At 37.9% G+C, this 22494-nt stretch overlaps 1 protein-coding gene across 2 annotated transcripts in view; it reads right to left on the bottom strand.

Moving 5' to 3' along the window:
- Positions 1 to 694: 694 nt before the first annotated feature.
- Positions 695 to 22494, bottom strand: part of dpy19l3 (dpy-19 like C-mannosyltransferase 3) — a 53641-nt gene continuing 31841 nt past the window's right edge. Inside the window, exons 15-17 of one of the 2 annotated variants that reach the window (XM_058382240.1) lie at positions 9964 to 10096; positions 8345 to 8503; positions 695 to 3689 (exon numbers count right to left, since the gene is read on the bottom strand). In XM_058382240.1, coding sequence (XP_058238223.1) covers positions 3501 to 3689; positions 8345 to 8503; positions 9964 to 10096 — 481 coding nt within the window. In that variant the 3' untranslated portion in view covers positions 695 to 3500. The remainder of the gene's footprint in view (positions 3690 to 8344; positions 8504 to 9963; positions 10097 to 22494) is intronic. The other variant, XM_058382241.1, reaches the window with a different exon arrangement.

Here is a 22494-nt window from a genome sequence, read left to right as displayed (position 1 = left end):
GAGTTGAAGCTGTTATAGCTGCAAAGGGTGGACCGACGTCATATTGAACCCTATGGATTAGGAATGGGATGTCACTTAAGTTCATATGCGAGTCAAGGCAGGTGAGCGAATACTTTTGGCAATATAGTGTGTATATATATTTAAAAAATACATATTTTAAGGCCATTGTTTGTTTTTTTCTCTTTTATTAATGATTTTTTTTTTTTGGTAAAATTTTTGCAATGGGACAAAATGCAAAAACAAACAAACAAACAAAAAGAAAACACAAAGCAGAAGCTGAAAAAGTCGCTAGAAAATCTAACCTGTGACGAGGAAGTGGTACCGCATCATAAAAACACAAGAGCCTATTAGGTTCCAATAGGCAAATATCTTCAGCGTGCTGATTTTTCAGAGGTCAAGGGTCATTTCCCATCTACATATACATATACTCTGAATTGCTTGATTAGGGAAGTTTATGTGCATCTATGCCTTATTATTTCACTTAGCATTCAATACTGAGGGGGAAAAAAGGAAGAGGAAAAAAAACTTGTACTTTTTGAGTGACAAACGATAATGAGCAGTGTTCAGTCTGTAATCGTTTGGGAAGAATAACAATGAGATGTTCTCTTTATTAGTGCCTGCTTGTGCTGCATACATTTAAGATGTCATGGTGTTTTGAATTCGAACAATGAGGGAATCAAGACGCAAACGTTCAACGAACAAATCTTTTTTTTTTTATTATTAGAAAACACAAAAGGTAAACAGAACCGTTTAAATGACGACCTTGTACAATTACCCATACACTCAAAACAAACATCACAGGATCAGGCTAGTGCAATTTAGCACCATCAAAAACAATGCCCGTCAATCTGAAACAAATATAATGTCCCTTAACCATCATCGGAAAGTGGAATGCCCAGACTTGTTATTTTTTTTTAAGCCTAATCAAATAAGCTAAAAAAGGTGGATGACTCAGTGCATTAATACAGAAGGGAAATGAACAATTATACAATCAATTACATTTGCCAAAAAATGAATAATAACAAAAATGAGCTGAGCTTTCCTCTCGTCACACGTATAAGATATTATTTAAGTCTGAACGGCATTTTTATTTTCCCAACTGATATTAGCGCAGTACAGTGTGTAAAGAAAATCTAGAGAGAGATTTGAGAATTGCCACAAACTTCATATTTTTAGGGCAAACCTAAAATCAACATGTTATTTTGCTAATCTGAAGAACACAATCGCCCGAACAGGGTGTTATAAAATCAGCAAGCACATTTTGACACATGCGCACCTTTAGTAAATCAGCACCTCAGAGCGTTAAATTGGAATGTTCCATCGTAATCAATGCCACGAGTACTGTAATAAAACACCCGGATCTCATAGCTTAACTCTATCAGAAAACAGAGCTTTATTTTCAGCCTGCTGATTTCGCTCAGCATGAATTGAGGATCTTTATGAAATGGCCAAGCAGGCCGATGTATGAATGTATTCCACTGAAAGCCTTTTGAGGATTCCTGTTGAACATCAAAGAATAGATTTAGGGCATGAGGCTGCAATCCATAACAGATATACTTTAGCAGAAGCCTGGGCCTGAAACCGGCCAAGAGATAAATTAAAACCAAATTATGCTTAATTATGCTTGGGTTTGGTTGCTGTACTGGGCTGACTGGGAAAAAAATGTTTGCAAATATCTAATTCAAGGCTTAATGAAACAAAAAGATCAAGTAACATCACTAGCCTGGATTCATTTTATCTCCTTGCAGTGGCAAGAATGACAGCATGCGAACGGTCAGTTCTCGTACTTGATGTGTTGGAAACTGGAAAAATGAGAAATTGAACTGTGACAAGGGCCAAATTGTGATAGATGACTGATTCAGTGCCTCTCCATAACAGCAGGTTTTGTGGGGTGTTCCCGGTATATATTTTCGTCTACCAAAAGTTGTCCAAGTGGTGAACCAGTGACAGGGTCCTGGGAGCCCCAGGCTCTTCGATCGTGTGATCCAATCTCACAAAAGATCTAACGTAGCATAGGGTTAATACTGTCTATAATGTAAATACTGGCTGTGGTGCTGAAACAACAGTGCATGGTAGCTTGCTGCTTATTGGTCATTCTGGTTTGCCCACAATGGTTTACAACAGCCGTGTGAGCATCAATACTAGATCATGGAGCAATGGAAGAAGGTGACCTGATCTGATGAATCAGTTTTTTTTACATCATGTGGACGGCCAGGTGCTTTACGTTGCTTACCTCTGAAGAGCTCTCTCCAGGATTCATTATAAGAAGAAGGCAGGGCTGGAAATCCTTGGTTCCTGGCATTAATGTGGACATTGCCGTAAAGCAGCTTTATGGGAATATATAAATTCCAAATACACCCCTTCATGGCAGAGTATCCCATGATGCCAGTGGCCTCTTTCAGCAGGATAAGGCTCCCTGCCACACTACACAAATTGTTTAGGAATGGTTCAAGAAACATGAAAAAAAAAGATCTCAACCCGATCGAGGAACTGTGGGACAATTAACTGCGATCTTATGTGTTGGTGCCAGATATGACAGGACACCTTCAGAGGTCTTGTGGACAATATTAGACAGACGGTTTTAATGTTATGGCTGATCGAATATATATATACATTATATATTTTTTTGCCTTATCACACAAGTGAATGTCGTATATTCATACTAAACCTACCAGCATCCAGTTAAAATCTTACACAATAGACTGTACATTTAAAAAAAAAAAAATTCATATTCATTGTTCTTTTGTCGTCGCTCATGGCAACGTGCCAAGCACTAAATTACACTCCTGCTAATTAAACGGAACAAAAAAGCAATGATATTCACAGTGCTAGAGCCGTTAGGCATTACAGTGAGAATTTATGGCACTTGTGCTGCACTCGTGACCAAGTCTCCCTCTTATTAGTCACTGTTAGAAGATCGGGAGAGCAGCAGACGTACGCTCGTGGACATGTGCATGGAAACGTGCTCTGACAGTGAGCTATGACTCTGGCTACAGTGTTAAGACAACAATTATCTCAATAGTTTTGAATGATTCTCTGAGTATCACATGGAGTTGTTTTTTTTTTCCCCCACACCTCTCCTTCAGCACGTGAGAGATGGAAGAAATGCGAAGGGGAAACAAAAGTGTAACATGCTTCTTTTCAATAACTATGTTCTAGTAACATATGTGTAAACATGTTTAATGCATAAGATCATGGCGAGAGAGTGAGAGGAAGAAGGAAAGGCAGAAAACAGACGGCAAGGGAAAGGAAAAAAATGTTTTTTCATCTCATGTTCACTCGCTGTCTCTCGTGCTGTTCTTTAAACATGAGCTCCTGTTGCTTTAGAGAGTCTCGTACACACCCCACATCATCTGCCTGCTCTGGATTAATCAGGTATCTGTCCCACACACATACACACACACACACACACACCCCTACTGTGATCACTCGCTAACTAAGCATTCCTCACAGGCAGCAGCGGGGTGGGTGGCTGATTTGGAGGAGGCGTTGTCCTTCGTCTACTCACCCCCATTCCTTTTGCCTTTCTTCTTTGATTTCTTTAGCTTGTAGACGTTAAAAGTCTTGTTGTGAAAAACACGGGTGAAGAAGGTGGAATAGGGTGGCTCACCGGTCTTTACTGCTTGGCAAAACCGGGGATGAGAGGCTGGAACCAGGTCAGGGTCATTCTCTCCAGGTCCATCCATGATCTGGAGGACAGAAAAGAAAAAGATTTTACCCAACATCTTAAAGAATCCATTCAAAGCATGGAGCTGGGCAGGTGAAGGCTAGGCAAATGAAATGCAACAGGGTGTGTGATACCAACTTGGCTATGTTTCCATTAACAACACATCCTTGTGCTGTTCCTCTTATACCAATTGACCAAATATTACAATTTGTTTACAATACCCTTTATCCGTTTATACATTAGTTAGTTCCAGGTTACAGTTCAAAACTAACAAGTCATCTTTTAGGCAGCTTACTTTTCTCACTGATGAAGTTAATGAAACAAACCCTGCAGTTTTGTCATGTTACAGAGAAACCAGAAGTTCTCGAACACTCTCAACTCCTTACATGGAACCATAACAGTGATTTATTTTTCTTGGCTAAATAAAAATACCTTTATTATTAAGTTATGGTGATGTGGATTGGTTATTCGGTGATGTCTTCCATACAAGTTCCTTGTGAATTAGCTGTTACTATAGAAACGATAACACAGAACCAGTACATTATTATAAACCTGTGGTTTAATTAAAAATAATTGATTAGTTATATGAATTAACAATTCTGACCAGTCGGATTCAAGAATCCAACAGCGCTGTGGTATAAGCACATATTATTATTGAAATATGAGCTCAAACTTGTCATATATAGAAACGTATTCAACCTAAATACTTTGTGCATATTTATAGAATGGTTTATTTGAGACACAGCAGGTTCACCTAGCTATTTTATTTCCTCTCATGTAGAAAATCTTACTTACAGTTTACATACCCCTCTATAGACAGAATTTTCCTGATTTTTATTAAATACACTACAATGATTAAATGGGACATCAAGTAAAAAACCAAGACGATGTAGCATGAAAATTAAATCTAACACATGCTGGTGTTGACAACTAGAAAAACAACATCTGGAAATAGTGGCAGTGTTAGCTAGCTATACAGTATGTGTATATATATATATATATATATATATATATATATATATATATATATATATATTTTTGTATCTACCAGTGACAAGCAGCATTAAAAAACAGTGAGAAAAAAGTGCAAAAAAAACCTTGAATTAATAACTAGCAGTACCTTCCAGAAGAAAAGTTCCTACTCCACCATCTTGTTTTCTACTGCTTCATGCTCAAAGTGCTACAGTAATTCTGTTACTGATTTTTATTCCGCTTTGCTCGCCACTTCTTTTGTCATTTAGGTTGAATGGGGCATTACGCTAGGTGCTTTTTATTTACACCAGATGCGACTGCTGCTTAGTCCTTATGCCCACTTTAATTTTCAGATGTAGCTTTAGGCAGCAATGAAAAAGGAAGAGGTTAAGTATGGATGCAAGCCAGGGTTGGTAGAGCAACTCGGACTCTTTAGGGAAGAGACCTGGCACAATTCCTAGGTAATTAGCCGGAGGCTCGTGCAAGAACAAAAGTGGATACGTTATCCGGAAAGATGTTGACCCCTACTACAGCAACTGAATTAAAAAGGAATGAGGAATGTGTGGAAATCAGAACGATTCAGAAAATGAAGGAGCTGTTGACTGTTCGTGTCAAGGACGAAGGTTTTCAGCATACGAGTGGTACAGTACAGGATGAATTATTTATGAACGAATTGGGAACACGGCATATGTAGAAAGAAGATGTACATGATAAATAAATTAAAGGATTTGAAAAGTAAATTCCAACAAATTCATTTATTCATAGGTTTGTAACACTTTTACATCAAGTGTGTGTGTGTGTGTGTGTGTGTGTGTTATTTGCAGTCTGCCAGTGTAAATAATGCCAATAACACTGTTAGAAGTAAAGGTATGCTGATGATGTCCCTGGTTTGAAAAGTGAAAAAGGCTTAAGCAAGTGAGCTTTCAATTTACTGAAGAACTGCTAATAACTCTACACAGTTACATGGAATATGCCTCGGAATAAGCCGTACTGATTTTCAGTAAAGGATCCGAATCGCCATAAAAGCCTCCAAATTTGAAACAATCAAATCATTTTCAAAGCATTAATAAGACAATTCACACAGCAAACACGAGTATCGGAAAGACCAGAGGTATCGCTTCGAATTCTAAAATCAAGTGATTAAAAACACGATGCTGGAGCTCCATCAAGCCTGTCCACAGCATTTCATTAAACTTTACTTCACGTGACTGTATAAGAAATTGCATTGCATTTAATATGACAACACAATAAAGAATGCATGCCATGTGGGGCACCAAATCAGATGAGGACAAAACCCAAATTGTCACTGATTCATCTGGTTGCATCAAACGAGGGAGGGATTTTTTTTCCCTTGACTGAGTCATGAACATCAGAGGAGGTGAGATGCTCAGCTTCCATCAAATCTGTAATAAAAAAATCCCTTTCAGAGTAGTCTCTTAGCAGTAGGAGCGACATGTGCGAGGCCTGATGAGTTTAATGACAACTAATGCAATTTTATTCTTTAGTCTAGTGACTTTTCACCATGCTTAGCGCTATTATCACTACGAAAGTGCAATTTTACCTGCAGGCAATTTTATTGCCTTATTCCTCTGCGTCTATGAAACATATAATAAGTGATATTTACCCTGAAAATCATGCGCATTTATAATAAAATGCTGTAGCCTATTTTTTTTTTGTCATAAATGTGACCGAGTAATCATGAATATTCATAAGCAGACCCTGCGTGTTCATGAATATTAATTAGCTGACGCACAGAGCTTCTGACGTAGAACATGAAGAGGAAATAGGGCAACATATTCAACCGTAAGAGCTTGGAGAAGTTTCAGAGCAGTGATTTTATTCTACAGTTTATCAGTGGTAGTTGACATGAGTTTGGAGGTAACGTTAGCTTGCTCTTGTAAATCAGATAGCTAATATTATGCTCAGTGAAGACACCTTTCATGTCAAAACAAGCAGAAACGCTTTATTTTGAAATCAGCGGTCTAACCAACTTGTGCGTCTGTAATTAAACCCTGGTCATTTAACTGCTTGCAGTCGTACCGGATGTTTATTCAGTGATGTCCTGATAGAAAGGGATTTGGGACTTCGTGGATGACAGAAAACAAACTTAACTTATTCGTAATGTATGTCTTTAATGAACAAAAGTAAGGATTATTGAAATTGTGCATTTTGGGAATGGCAGAGGGTCATACCTACCATAACGTAATGTCATTTTACGTTAAGTAGTGTCCACTACTAGTCAGTATTAAGACACTAGTCAGTATTAAGACACTAGAAACCCCAAATGCACAGTGCCTTATATAAAATAAGGCATATCAGAATAATATGTCACCATTTGTTACTTGTATTGTTAAGAGTATTGACCAAAAATCACCTAATGTTACAAAATGAGGCAAACTGACATTTTCTCCACAACCCACTGGCAGATATGTCGATGTTTACCCAACACCGAACTGCTTCATTCAAAACCTATTTACTTTTAAAAACATAATTCTCTCAACATTATTTGATCCAGTGACTATACGTTACTCCGAAAAGCTCACTGTATCACTCCTTGTTCAAAACTTTGCTTCCCTGCTGGAAACTGACACATGGAAGTGGAGAAAGCAAACAGTTTCTAACCTTCAAGATCTTGAAGTCTGTGACTGGAAAAATGTACAGAAGATATCAGACGCTTTGTATCCTGTGGGTGGCATGTCTGAGGCTGAGACTACAGTGTATATGCAAATTTATGCACCTTTCAGGGCTTCTTATTACAGCTGAACTGAGCAAAACTACACTAGGTAGATCTCATATTCTATCATTGCTGCTCTGGATCCTTATTACAGCCCAATAAATAAATAAATAAATAAATGAAAGTTCACTTTTTTAATGTGTAGGTGAGAACGTCCTAAAGATAGCCAATTGATATTTTTAGTTACACCGCAACGTGGGGAAATATTGGCAGTGAAACGTATTTTTATATTCAACATGTTATAAATCTTATAAGACTAACAAGACAAACTTTTTCTGCGCTTTGTTCCCCATTTTTAGCTTTTTTTTTATTCCTGGCTTGCCTCCTATAGATGGTCCTAGAGATAAGAAGAAGGGGACAAAAAAACTATCACTCAGCATTTTTTATTATTATTTTTTTTTTAAAGTTGAACTTTTCTGAACAACTTTGGAAAATCTCGACTGTGACCCAAAAAAAGCCTTACCCCCACCCCCACCCCATCCTATGGGTGGCTGCTTCCTGGAGGATTAACAAAAAAAAAAATACAGTAACACCTTGTGTGAAAGTAGATTTACACTTTGTCTTATAAATGTGTAGAGTTGCAACTTTTGATTTTTGCACATTAAAAAAAATATATATATATTTATATATATATATATATATATATATATATATATATATATATATATATATATATATATATATATATAAAAAAGGTAATGATGAAGGGGGATAAAAACAGCAGCATCATAATAACTGGAGAACGATCGTTAATTATAAGAACAACATGACATTTAAGCTTGGAAGTGTGAATCACACAAGAAATAACACAATAGCTAATAATAATCAAAGCGGGCCTGGGCACCTGCTGGCTTGGGAAGACATTGTTTGTTTATACGAAATAAATCATTGAAATAAAATTTTAAAAAAGAAAGAAAAGAATGAGAATGAAGCGTAGCAAGAAAAAAGTGCTGTTAGGGTGAGTGACCTACATGTCCATTAGCCAGGTCGAGCAGGTCCCTCAGCCTGCAGCCACGGCTGTGACGACGCTCGTAGCAGATGCTGTCTTCTAACACCACGTAGTCTGCTCCTGCAGCCCGCAGGAGCTTGTGTACCTCTTCAGCAGACTGACGTGCGTAGATCTGATACACCTGCAGGAGACAGATACAGAAAACGAAGAGGAAAGAAGTAATGATTTACAGAAAACAAATATCCCTAGTCAACAAAAATGTCATCATGCTCCAACATGTGCAGCCTTTAAAGATATTACAATAGTTTTCTCACAAATGAAGAGTATTATATCAAGGGCACTTCTCATGATGGATGATTGAGGAAGGTTGTATTTTTTTTTCCTCCAAAGACAGGGTTTGAAAAACAAGAGAAAGTGTGTTTATTTTATAGAAAACCCAGAATATTTTGAGGGGTACCAATTATTCTGGAGCAGAGTTTAGCTACAAATTATGGTGTACCTAATAAAAAGCCAATTACTGATGGAACAATATGTATATATTTATATATAGGTTCTTATACATCGCCTATTTTACCTAAAATATATATATTTGGCTCTGCAATTTTACTAGCACTTCCGTTATCAGGTGTTATCAGTGATGTTATTCCCGCCAGATGAAGGTCACAGCAGTCATGAAGGTGGGCGTCTGGTCTTCCTCTAACACACTGCTCATTAGTCATGCTTCCACACACAGCTCTATAAGTGTGAAAGCACCACTGCCCACTGAGGCCACAGCCTTGCTGGAAACTTCTGCCCCAACCTGCCTCCTCATCAACATCCATGTCGAGCTTAATAGGCTCAGAAGCAGATCGATTAATCTGTGCTACTGAGTGTGTCCAAATACATTGCACGACCTCTTCACAAAAGAAGTAAGAGTGGGGAAAATAAAAAAGAGAGAATGCGAGACGATGGGTGCTGACAAGGCTGATCCACTCTGATCCATCGTCAGTCATAACATCATAAAAAAAATCGTAAGAAATGTCAGACTGTTAGTCTATCCTGCCTAGCATTGCTCATGGCTAATGTTATATATAGCAGTGCAACAGTACACTAGTGTTCCAGTCGGCCTGTGGAGTAGAAATCGACTTATTAGACAGTTTCAATCTGTATAAACAAATTAATGACTTGATTGCTACAAGTCTGGCATAAAATAAGTCAGGACAGTGTTGGCTTTCAGTGTGTTTATTCTTCTGTTGGGATAAGCTTGCACAGAATTTTAGTGCTTGAAGCTAACACCTTGAAATTTTAGATGCTTATAAACAAGCACTCGGGGTGTCTCACAGAGCAGAAATGGGTTTGATATCATTTACTTTGAAGATATAAACATTTATGTGTAAAAAGCTAACTACTTTTGTTTTTCAAACTTTTTTCATGAATGTATTGCCCCTAGAAGGTTAGGTAAGGATAGAAATGCTTACTGTATGTAATGTTTAAAACCTGGAGTGTGTACTTTCATATAAAAAGCAACACTAAGGAGTGCGACAAATTTAATGCTGAACATGGGCACAAGCAAAACTTTTCATTTCCAGTTAAATCGCCAGGCTCACATGTTAAAAATATAAAGACATAAAGAAATTAATTAATAAGTAGAAAATAAACAACCTGCTGGGTCCTTTCCCGCAGTGCTTGGTCCTCGTAGTGTGGGTGGTTGGTCAGCACTCGGCCGGTGCACAACTTTATTCCAGCCAGAAGCTGCATACTTCCTGCAAACACTGCACGCTTGGGGGTCTTGGAGCTGGACAGAGAACAGAGCGCTCAAATTTACTTATTTTTCATGTTTCATTAACACCCAAGCATGTGTATGCGTGTGTATATGAGTGTGTGTGTGTTGGAAAGCCGTAGTCAGCTGCTGACATTCATTTGGAACAGAAGGAAAAACGTTAACTGGCTCGGCAGGAGGGCGCACACTCAAGCGTGCGCTCACATTACTCATGTGCAAAATGCTCCTATTGGAGACATTTGGGACGTGATCATCACTTTTAAGGCTCATTCAGCTGCTTTAGAGGGTTACACACGGCATCATTACTGTAAGTGCTGTCTAACTGGTGTATCAGTTTTGAAAGGAATGATACAGTGGGTTGTTTTTTTTTTTTTTTTTGTACTTAATCTTTATCTACCACATGGGAAACATATGGATATGACAATACTTTCATCACACACCTCTGAACAGAATGTCCATAAGTCAAAACAAATTCAAAACTGTAAAGAGACACATTTATATACAGTTTTATCCAACTTTTAAAGCTTTTGTGTTATCCATGTTAAATCTGGCAAAAACGAAGCCACTTTCTTACACCACAAAATCTTCCGTCTGAATAAGTATCATAAACACAAAAGCACTTGTACCTGTGACCAAAGAATTCAGGATTGCGTTCGACAAAAATGCAACAAATACCTGTAGGTTGTTATTACGAGTGACTCTCGAAACAGAGTGTTGTTGTGTGATGGTTTATTGTCCATAGTAATGGCTCCTTCGCTACAGATGTGGGAGATTTTTTAGCCACACAGGCTGACAGATAAATAAGCATCTTTTATTTAAAGATTTAACTTCAATGTTTTATTCAAGACATCACAAAATGTAGAGAAGCCAGTGTTACTAACAAGAAAAATACCCTAGCATATATAATTGGAAGAGATATTTTTAGCTATTTTTTTCCAGATGTGTCAAAAGGTTCCTCTAGATAAAATCACTCAAGCTTAATTACCATTTGATTCTGTATCTTTCAGGTGCCTCCCATATCACCTTAGGGTTATCACCTAGGCTCAAAAATCTTGAACGATTTGGCTAAACCGTAGATGTTGACACTTCTGCTAAATGTATCTGAATCATGCCAAACTATAGCCATTCTCACAATCTTTCACCAGGAACAGCTACTGGCCACAAAGCACAAAAGAAGCGCTGGAGTTAGTCTCAAAAATGAGTTTGATAGCATCTGTGTGGAGTTTACACTGAGCGTAGAGGACAGTGTCATCATGACAGATGTTTTGTTGGCAGGAATATTTTACTATGACAGGTACGCATTGGGTGGAATGTTCCATTACAAAGAAGGAACGTTGCGTACTGTGTAATTTGTCCTCAGAGAACCTCCGAAGTCTTTCGGCCAGTTCAATAACGAAGAATTGAGGATGTGACAGTTACATACTGTACAAATACACTCAAGCTTCTACACTTAATGCACACACAATGACACTACACGAGCTTTCAATTAGAGCGGAGTGATACACTGGCAGAGTGGAACAAGGTTGAAAAATGGCTACAATTACAACAGGCTGTCTCTCAGTGTTCAGGCTGCCCCGTTCTTCGCTGACATCCTCACCTCTAATCAAGTGAAGACAGAGCGAAAAAAGGAAAGAACGATACGGCAAGAAAGAGAGAAAGAGAGAGATGAAGAAGGCTGAAGAAGAAATAAGCTAGTGAGGGAGAGCAAGTGAGTAAAGAAGAATGAAAGTAAAGATTCTAGCAGTAATAGACTACACAGGGGTTGCCATTTGTCAGTGGGTGGGAGAGCGACTTGTCCTCTGGCGCTGGCTAATGTGAGAAGAAAACGAGGTGCTATTGGACTCCTGAGGGAAGACTTTGAAGAAGCAAACTACCAAGTACAGTATGGAATGGTATTGCTGCTGTTACAGCTACATACTCACACACACGGCTCTATAGCTGAGCACTACATGTGGGAGGCAGGATTTAGTGGTTAAATAGCAGATGTTTGTTCTTATACACCAGCAGCTCCACACTGAGTCCAGAGGGAGAATTAAGCTTTAACAAAGTGTGTGAGAATGTCTTCATGTCTTTCACATGTATGAAGGCACACTTGGTTTTCCATGATACTCGGAAGCTCTTCACATACCCACTCGACAGATTAAATCCCATAATTCCCTGCTCAGGGCTGAGTACTCCCTTCTGCCCCAGTCATTGCATTACTGATATTAAAAAGGAAAACAACCTGATTATCTGCCAGTATCACATGAGAGTGGTGGCATCCTCTTTCAGAACAGCTATTCAATCCTGTGTCTCATGTGATCTGTTCAAAGTGAATGATGAATTTTACACCCGTCATATTCCATTTCAGCACCATACCTAAAGACACTCTATTTAGCCTAAAATTGCCATACAGCATTAACCTCTGACCCTTTCGTCTGGAGTACTTCCTGCCATGGGAAAGGAAGGAGGGTCACTTCTGTTTAATTAACTCCATATTGACTAAAGATTGTTCTGGCCCTGGGCTGATTTGCATTTTATATTTTATTCCTGTATTATATTCCCTTGCATAAATGTCAGCTCATGTTGGTTTGCACCTCACTGACATTCTAAAAATTGATTAATGGCATTAATATTAAAGAGACCAGGTTAAGAACATTGACCTTGCCAGTCACTGTTGGGCAAGAAGAGGCCTGCGTCTTTTTGTATACTTCACCGGTAATACTCATTATACTAATGACCAAATACTGGGCACAACCAAATAACTGGATAGGATAGTGGTTTGCAAATGTAAATCCCAACTTCAGGGATTAAACACAACTTCTGGAGTAAAGAAGGGGTTAAAGGATAAAGGAAGTCTGAGGTGTCCCAAGATGCATAGAAATATGATTCATACATTTGATTTTGGGGTTCTTGGATCAACATATAACTAATAGCTTGATAAGTTGCCTACTGAGGTGCTAGGTTTCACCATCAAACATAAAAACCAACAAGTCTTCGGGCTAATCCTGCAACCTCCTGCAACAGTTACCATGTTCTGATGCTGGTGCTGTGGAAGCAGCCAGATAGTGACAACCTGAGTCAACCTGAGTTATCAGGCATAGGAGCTGATGGGTTCGAGATTTGACAGCCTACATAGTTTAATACAAATGGTGTATGGAGACAGAGCATAACAAAAAGCAGTGGATGTTTGCTGTTTTAGGGAGAACTACTGTAGAGTGGGTGAGAGTGATGAGGTTGATCTTGAGGCTACATGAAGCATGACTTGTAAAGAAGTTGGCAAGGATTTCTAATGTGTTGGAATCCTAAGAGATGGTTATGGCACAGTGACAAAGCCAAAGAAAGGACATGCCATGGGCAGGAGGAGAAGAGAGATGGTATCTAGCAGAGGACTTCAGCCAGAGTGAGGAGATAAGGTGGTCCTGCAGACTGGAGTGGCAACAACAAATCATCAAAGAATGTCTTAAATCACAGAGATTGGTAGTGGCAAGTTAACATTTTAGAACGGTCTTTCTGCTGACCTTCGAACACTAAACTTCTACACATAGAGACAATTTCCATGTCAATGATGCATCAACCCTATTCCCTCCAAAATCAGTGCTGCACCCATTGTTGCCAAGATGCAGGGTCTGGGAAAGAAGAAATAAAGAAAAAGAAAAAAATATGGTTGATGAATAAATTAATGAATGAATTGTTGTAATGAGGCTTAACATTACAGCAATGGGGGGGACTTAAGTAGGAATGCAAATCTTCTAGTTATAATGTAATAGTTATAATATAACAGCATCTAATCAAAATGAAACATCAGCTCTGAATTTACAGGAGAAATTTTGAAAATGACTGACCATCGATTCAAGCTGAAAGGATAAACGAGCGTGATAGTGGGTGGACATAATACAACTACATGCTTAACATCAGTCAACTGCTCTCTAGTTAGTCAGCGGAAAAAGCCAGCAGAAAATCCATTCTAATGTCAGTTAGGTGGACAAAGCAGGCAGTACAGCCCACGTTGAAAGGAAAGAGAAAGACAGAAGAAAATAATTAATAGACAGAGATTACTCTCCTTCACCCTAGATGTCTATTAATACCTCTAGAAATCGACTCCTCTGGATTAGTTTTTTAAACCCTAACATATTTAATGAAAACTTCATCAGATCTAGTAGCAGAAAAGGGGTTATAATTTACATGAAGAAATATTACATGGCAAAGATTCAACAAGTTGATAGAAACTTTGCTTTAGGAAATTGCTCCTGCTGTCTGATCAGCATTTAATACATGCTGTGAACTTGCTGTTGCATCCCAATCTAAATAATACTCAGTTTCTTGTGTTCTTGTACATCAAACCAGTTTGAGATGAGGCATGAGATAGGACTTATTATTCTGTTGTATGAATTATAATTGTATAATTCATTTAAAAAAAAAAAAAAGGACATCCGTGACAAGAAGAAAATTCTGAAAAATATAATCATGGCATAATAAAGTATGCACCATTAGTCTGTGTAGCATGTGCAATTAGACCATGAGTCTATGACTTTCAACTCAAATTGGTGAAGATCCAGCTACATGAAATTCCTTGCTTACAAAGGTCCAGATAAGTAACTTCCATTGAAAAATGTTAACAGTATTTTCCTTTCAATGCTTAACCATTAGGTATTAGTTTGTGGGTGTTTTGTTTCACAATGGCACTTGACATTTCCACTTTTATGTAGTGCCACCAACTCTGAACAGATGAGACATCCATTTGGAAACTCAAGTGGAGAATAAACACATACTTCTCTTTTTAATCATCCTTTAACATTATTTTTCCATCAGCAATTTTTTTTAATGAAGAAACCATGTCATTAATCATTTCACTAACCTGAGAGTTAATGAAAAAAAAAAAAAAAATTAATAAAAACTCTTAACAATGAGCAGCCATCAGGTAAATAATTCAGAGAAATGTATGACCTTACTGAAAAAGAAGGGGGGAAAAAAACTCAGTGTTCTTGTTTGCACCAATTGTACTAAAGGAAAACTTTACAGAGTGCATCTTAGCTGGACTGCAGTTTCAGAAAAGCGTGGACCAAAGTGACTAAGGCCACATGTTCTACCCACACACATGCTTGGTAGAGCAACAAATAATCCTCTTGAGTTATATTGAGTTGCGCATGGCTTGCTGTTTTAAAACGTAGGGCATTTGTATTAATAAGCAGGCGCTCCTAAGTGGCCACAAACAGTGCTTGTCTGTGCAAAAAAAGGTACCATTAGCCACCTCTATTTTTGATGCAGAGCACCAGTCTCTTTTGACCATGCTCATAGCTTTGCCTTGTGAACCTTTTAGCAAGTTGAGAACTGCACAGAGCTGCTGGAGATTTGGCAGCAGGGGCCATCAAATTTGAGTGGAGGGACCGGCAGTGGCAGACAGCAAGATACATAGGCAAAGAGCAACAAAGAGAAAGAAAATAGACACAAAGAGTGAAAAGAATATTTAAAAATCCCTCAAATTCTGTTTAATTATCATCTAATCGAACGAAACTGCCATGTGAGTGATCTGCCGATGATGGAAAGTGGGTGGGTTGGGTGGGGGGGTTTAGAAAAAAGTTTTTTGAGTGGCAGCCACCTTCTAAAAAGAGCAATCTGAAATTTGCTTGGAGTGCTTGGAGAAAAAAAGGTTCAATTATACCACAATTAACTCAATTGCACAATCCAAAGTTGATTTAGTAGCATTTAAGGAAATAGCTAAGAATTATGGTGTGAAAGAGGGAACGGCCAGAAGACTGTGAGAGTTGATCAAAATCAGGAAAGTGAGTCAAGCCACAGTTGAAGAAAGCACTTTGTGTTAGTAAAGTTTCTTACGAGGCAGCTACTCTAATACTTTAAAATTCAGAAAGAAAACTGTTCGACATACAACCAGAGTGGTAGACAAAAAGGAAGGCTGCCATGAAGGAGGAAATGCAAAAAAGATGGAAAAGGGAGAAAAAAAAAACAAGACACTGCAGCAAGCATAAGTGAAAAATGTCTTTTGTTCATTCAGAGAACATAAATTACCCATGCTCTGAAGGGTTACAAAAGTTTTTTTTTGCCTTCAGAGGAAATAAAAGGCTAATTTGTCTTCATTATTACAAAACAAGGCAACATTTGGAAAGAATGCAGTTTTTCCTCACACTGACAAAAGGACGTGTGGTATAAAAATCACAAAACCATAGAGAGGAAATTAATTACATGGCAGACAGACATTCGGAGTGATAATACTGACTCTGATGACAGAGCTTTAGAATGCTGACAAAGACCACGTGCTGATCTGTGGGACAGGGGGAGTCTGAGTGAAAGGCCATGGATCGCTCACAATAAGGAGAAACATTTTCTCTCACACACACACACACACTCCAAAAGCTTAATCTGTCACCATATTTGGTAAACTTGGAGAGAAAAACCGTACTCTCGTACACTGCTCATGCAAAGCTCCTACACACATGACTTAATTTCAGCTGCAGATAACAGTTAACCTAGCATGTGTGATCCTCACAGGTCATGACTGTACTGCTTTGAGCAGCTCCTCTCCTCTGCAATTCAAAAAGTGCTTCAAACTTTTATTGAACGTGAAGAGGACGGAATTGAGAGTGAAATCCAACAGTGACAGAATCTGAATCAGCTCTTGACAAAGTCCTTACTCCAGATGTGCTTCCATTATCTGCTTAATGTGCCAAAAGAGGAGCGATGCAAGGCTTTTTCAGCTCTATTGAGAGTAGCTACTGATAGTATATCTGCAGTTAATGAAGCCTGCTAGCAAGCTGGTGCCCCAAAAACGTCAGCATTTCATGAGCGGTATGGACCTCATTAAATAACTTTTTCTCCCTTGCTTTATGGCTTGACAGGAACTTAATTCAGTTTCAATTTAGCCCAATTCAGGTTAGGCATTACAGACATCCATAACTTGGTACTACAAAGGAAAAGCTAGGCGTGGCTGATTGATTGAGTGATGACTATGTGCCACAAAATGCACGAGTTAATGATGCTGTAAAAAATGCAAATCACAATCCATCCCTGATATCATTAACTTATCTTCATGAGGGAAGAAACATCATAAAATTAACCAGCTTTCTCGGTCCAGAATGAATGTAAATTAAGAAATAAATGTGCATGAATCAGGTTTACCTTCCTGTTTCCTGCCTTCTATTCATGGGTCTCTACAATTTGTGGGTTCTTGACATATCCTTAGTCGTGTGTATTTCATGTTGTGTAGGATTGTTGCAGCACTATCTATTATGTCCTATTACAATATTACAACAAACCAAAACCAAACCAAAGATTATAATAAAACATTTCAGACAAAGTTCAAGCTTAAAATAGTCTTACTCTATTGGAAGATCATTTGAATCTTAATTTTTAGCATTTATTTCTAGAAAGAAGCAAAAATTGCCAGTAGAAGAAAAGAGTAAAAGAAGCAGATAAATAGATTTAATAAGCTTAGATTTGGTTAACTGAATTCTTATAACAGGGAATGCTAGATAAATCTGACTATATTCAAGATATTTTCACTTAAAAAATATCACTTTTCTCCATTGAGTAGCATGGTTAGTCACAGCGTATAATCAGAAGGTTCCTCACATGCATCTGTTTATTGCTGTGAGCCTGTTAATTTTTCCTCACAATCAAATTCCTTACTCCAGTGCTTCTCATCTCTTCTGTGAATGGCTGTGACTACCCAAACATTTTGCAATCCTTCTCCCACTGGAAGCTTTGCGCTTCCACTAAATCATAATACAGCAACCTCTGTTTCTCTATACAAGGGATGCAGACTACACTGAAAGCCTTTTGCTTGTTTTTTTGGCTCAACTAGCCAAATATCCTTGCAGCCAAACTGCCTATTACTTTATACTGACAGCAGGATGAACACGGTATATGGTTTTGAAAAATAAAGAAAAACAATTAGGAGGTTTGAGCTTCCCATTTTTGTTTTTATTGTATACAATGGGGACCAAGTCTAAGACTACCAGTGGAAATGCTTGTTTTGCTAATTTAATAAAGATCTTTTTTAATTTTTTTATTTAAGCAAGAATGAGTGCTGTTGTACTGAATATCAGCACAGCTGTGATTCAGCCGTAGGCATGGAGCCGGAGGCTGAGCGCCGCAGGTAATCGTAGCTGTGCTGATATTCAGTACAACAGCATGTTCGCGAGTGTGATATTGGTTTTATATGACAGTTCTATATACAAAGAAATTAATATTGAGTAACTGACATTTCACACACATACAGGCCGAATATTTTTGTATATTCATGTTCCGTCAGCAATAAAAAACCCTGACAGTCTATAATGTAATGGTTTCAATGTAATGAACTAACTGGAAATATAGCAAACACAGACAATAAGTTGACCAGCCGTATTGTATATTATATAACTATTATACTACTGTATTGATATTATGAGCAATAAATTGAGTGTAACAAAGAATTTTGGAAGATTTGTGTGACTTTCTTAGTATTTGGTAGGCACCCCTTCTGCATTAATAACACAAGCAGGCATGGACTAAATCTGATTTTGTAAATCCACTGTAATGCCAACTAAGCACACGCAATGGAAGGGACTGAAAAAAAGTCTTTAGGTTAACATGGTAATATAACAAATATGATTACAATTAGAGATCTAGAAATAGAACAGAATACTTAATATTGAGGACCTCTTTGTTTTCTTGCTTTGGTTCTTTGTTTTATTATTTTAAAAGTTCATTTGTGGTCTCAGACTTTCAGATCCACATACACCCCGTATACGTATGAGTGTATGTATGGGGATGTACAAATATATAATCAATTTTTCCGTTTCTTTTTCTCCCTTCTTTTACTCCACTGGGTTGTATGTTTTAAATGGTACCGTGAATCTGTTATATCGTTAGGCTAGGTAAGTACAACCCCAATATTGGGACCTGGATGTTGACTAAAAGCTACCATCTTTAGCAAGATATTGAGTCTTTATTCATCTCTGAGGTGGATGCAGTCCTACAGTTAAAAAAATAGATCTTTTTAAATCAATGGGTACATATAAATAAAAAATTGGATTACATTTGGGTAAAACGTATTTGATTATCCGTGAAACATGTCTGTATGTCAGTAGGTGATAGATAAGAATGTTTTGATTGATGTTTATTGTGTTCGTAATCACACCTCGTCACTTATATGCAGATCTATTATGCTGAGTGACAGGAGATAGACAACAAGCCATCAATAAATGGCAGCACTTTAAAAATGAAAATGACACCTCAGTGAAGAAGGATGTCTGAAGTGACAAATACAGTATGTCATCATTTTCTCGGTCCACAGGTCTCATCCTTACACGTCTTCACGTCTCCTCGAAGGGAAGAACTTAAAATACTATGTAAAGAATGCATGTCCCCTTCTTTGTATTAATTCAGCTTTAGCTGCAATGCACTGGAACCCCGCCTGAACCTGCTGTTGATTTAACAGTCTTATCTCATTAGTCTGTTTATATATAGTGTTAAGTTTGTGAAGCGTTTTTTTGCCATGTCTCCTGTGAACATGTTATGTCTGCAAAATCGAGCTGTGTTTACATGTTTTTAGTTCAAGTCTGGAAAAAAGGTAAATACAGAGACTGTGAGTTTATGTCTAATGACTCATTCCCTGCTCTGTTTGCAAAAATAACAATAACTGTTCACACATCAAAATGAACAGGTGCTCGCTGAGATACACTAAACAAATGCTTGTGCACGGTTTTGATCCTTAAAAAGATGCTCAAATACATCATCGCATTTCTCATAAATCTATTCAAAACACCCCGTCGATTCCTCTACAGAGGGATGCAATAGGACCTATGACTAAAGTATGGGTATTTTACTCTCTCAAGGGTAGTCAGCTATGAAGCTTGCAAGACAAAAAAAGCCACATGCAGTGTGTTCATTCATCTTCAGTAATTTGTATATAATCGAAAATACTTTGTTAAGAACGCCTATACAACTAACTTACTCATGCAATCATCTAACCAGACGATCATGTATCAGCAGTGCAGTACATTAAATCATAGCTAGCAGCTACGGGTAACGTTCACATCAACCTTCAGAATGAGGGGAAAAAACTCTCAGTGATTTTAGTGATTTTGACTGTGGCATGATTGTTGGTGCCATATGGGCTGATTTAAGTATTTCTCTAACTTATTATCTCCTGGGCATAACAGTCTGTAGAGTTTACTCAAAATGATGCAATGAAGAAAAATCTAATAGCGTCCGTTCTGTTGATGGAAATGCCTTTTTAAGAGAGAGAATGGCCAGACTGCATCGCTCTCACAGAAAGACTACAGTGACTCAGATAACCAGTCTGTACAACTATGGTGAGCAGAAAAGCATCTCAGAAATGTACAACACATCGATTAGTAGTGTTCTTAATAAAGTGAGTGCAGAACAAAAGAGTTAGCAGTAGCAGGCAGGATTAGGCAGAATTTCATTAGGAGTAGGTGGGAGTGGGATTAACCAAAAAAGAAAATCCACAAAACTAAGACATCGGGTAGAGTTATCTAAATGGACATATTACTGCAGCTGTTAGATGTTTAAAACCAATAAAATCAGACACGGAAATGCTCTAAAACAAAAGTTTTAATTTCAGGGACACTTTAAGAGAGACTTCAGTTTAGATCTGTGTGCCTAATAGTCAATTTAATATCACTGTGATATAGTGAATATGAAAAGCTTTCTTGAGCCCAATAATAATACACCACAGTTCAACTACGGGAACTGTGATATGTACAGGAACAGTACGATGATTTCTAAACACATTTATGTTCAGCAATTCCTATTTTCAAACCTCTCCTTATCTTCTGCATGAGCACTAAACCAAAAAGAGCTTTTCACAACATATTTTTGTGTAATATAAGTGTTCCATTAAAAAAGGGGTGGGGGGGTGGTTGAAGGTTTTACACGTAAGGTATATTTGCACTGCACATAACCTAAGACACAACACCCACACATGCACAGTCATGTGCAAATGTTTGTGTACCCTTAGGATAAAACGAAAAAGGAATTATATTTTACTTTTTATACCAATATGACATGTGTGGTAAAGTATCAGTTTTCACAAATCCCTTCATTATCACAACATATGTTCCAAAAGCACTTTTTTTGGATGTACTAATAATGTAAAAATCAAAATGAAGTCAATTTGCAAGTTGGCACATCTCTTTCTGTGCAAGTATTTTCGTACAACCCGTATACCTGACCTTTGCCTTTATAACTGCCTCCATCTTCTCTCATATTATCTAAACAGCTTTTTGAGCCTCTGAGTTGTAATGTGAGGTCACTTACAGACCACCACCCTACACAGTCTTCCTGATGTACTGAAATATTTCTGTCAGATTTCAATCTGCCTTGTTTAGAGGATAATGATAAATCTTTCCCAAGCTAGTTTATTCTGATGTTACATTATGTTACGGCTTGTAGTTACACCCATGCTTCATTTGTAACCTAATCTGTTATTGTCCATTAAAAAAACCTTCAGGGGTGCAAACCTTTGCACTCAGCTTCACATCAGATTCTCAAATTCTCAAAAAACACCCGAGGGTTATTTAAGAATGTACAAACTAAACCAACATGTGTATTACACTGAGTGGACACTACTATGGACATAAATAGTTTGGATTTCTGACTAGAATGTGTAATGTCAACAATGTCAGTACTTTTGTATTACTTTTGCTCTTGAAGCATTATCAATTAACATTTACTGCTTTATCCTGGTCAGGGTCATGATGTAGCATATCCCAGGAATGTTGGTTGGAAATACAATAAATGACAAGGCTACATGCACACACTTATTCACACAGAGGGTGTTTAGAGCCTCTAATCCATCTGCAAGCTTTTAGAGGGTGAGATGAAACCCGGAGGAAAGCCACATGAATGTATCGAGAACATGCAAAACACCACGCAGACAGAAACCCAAGCAGCCTAAGATCAAACCAAGAATCGTGTTTACGATGAGATGGAAATGCTACCTACTGCATCACTGTGCCGCCCGCATTAGCACTATTTTCCAAGAATAACTCTGCAGGCAGATGTCAAAAATGTTCTGGTTTGACAAAATCCCAGAAACTGTGCATCATTTCATCATTCACCCATTACCAAAAATTTCCTGTCAGCACATGTGACATGCAAGAGCTTATCATAAAACTCGATCTTCCATCTCTTGGTCGCTGATGAACTATTTTTATTACATTTTGACTGTCTTCGGTTTTCACTGTCTGACAGGAAAACAAAACGCACCATTTACTTGTTTGCGCTGCTTAATCACTGCCTTCATTTCCAATACTTTCACATTGCTTGACAAGGAAGCCAAAAATACACGCAAATTTTTACTGTCTAACCGCTGCACTCCAATCGACACTGCATTCGTTATAGGGAGCATATTTTGGAATCAAGGATGAAGGAGAATAAGCCAAGAGCTGTGGCTCTATACTCTTAGG

This window comes from Hemibagrus wyckioides, linkage group LG27 (genome assembly GCF_019097595.1).
Source record: "Hemibagrus wyckioides isolate EC202008001 linkage group LG27, SWU_Hwy_1.0, whole genome shotgun sequence".
Taxonomy (NCBI): domain Eukaryota; kingdom Metazoa; phylum Chordata; class Actinopteri; order Siluriformes; family Bagridae; genus Hemibagrus; species Hemibagrus wyckioides.
Note: the sequence above shows the minus strand (reverse complement) of the source record. Positions and strands in the feature narration are given on the sequence as shown.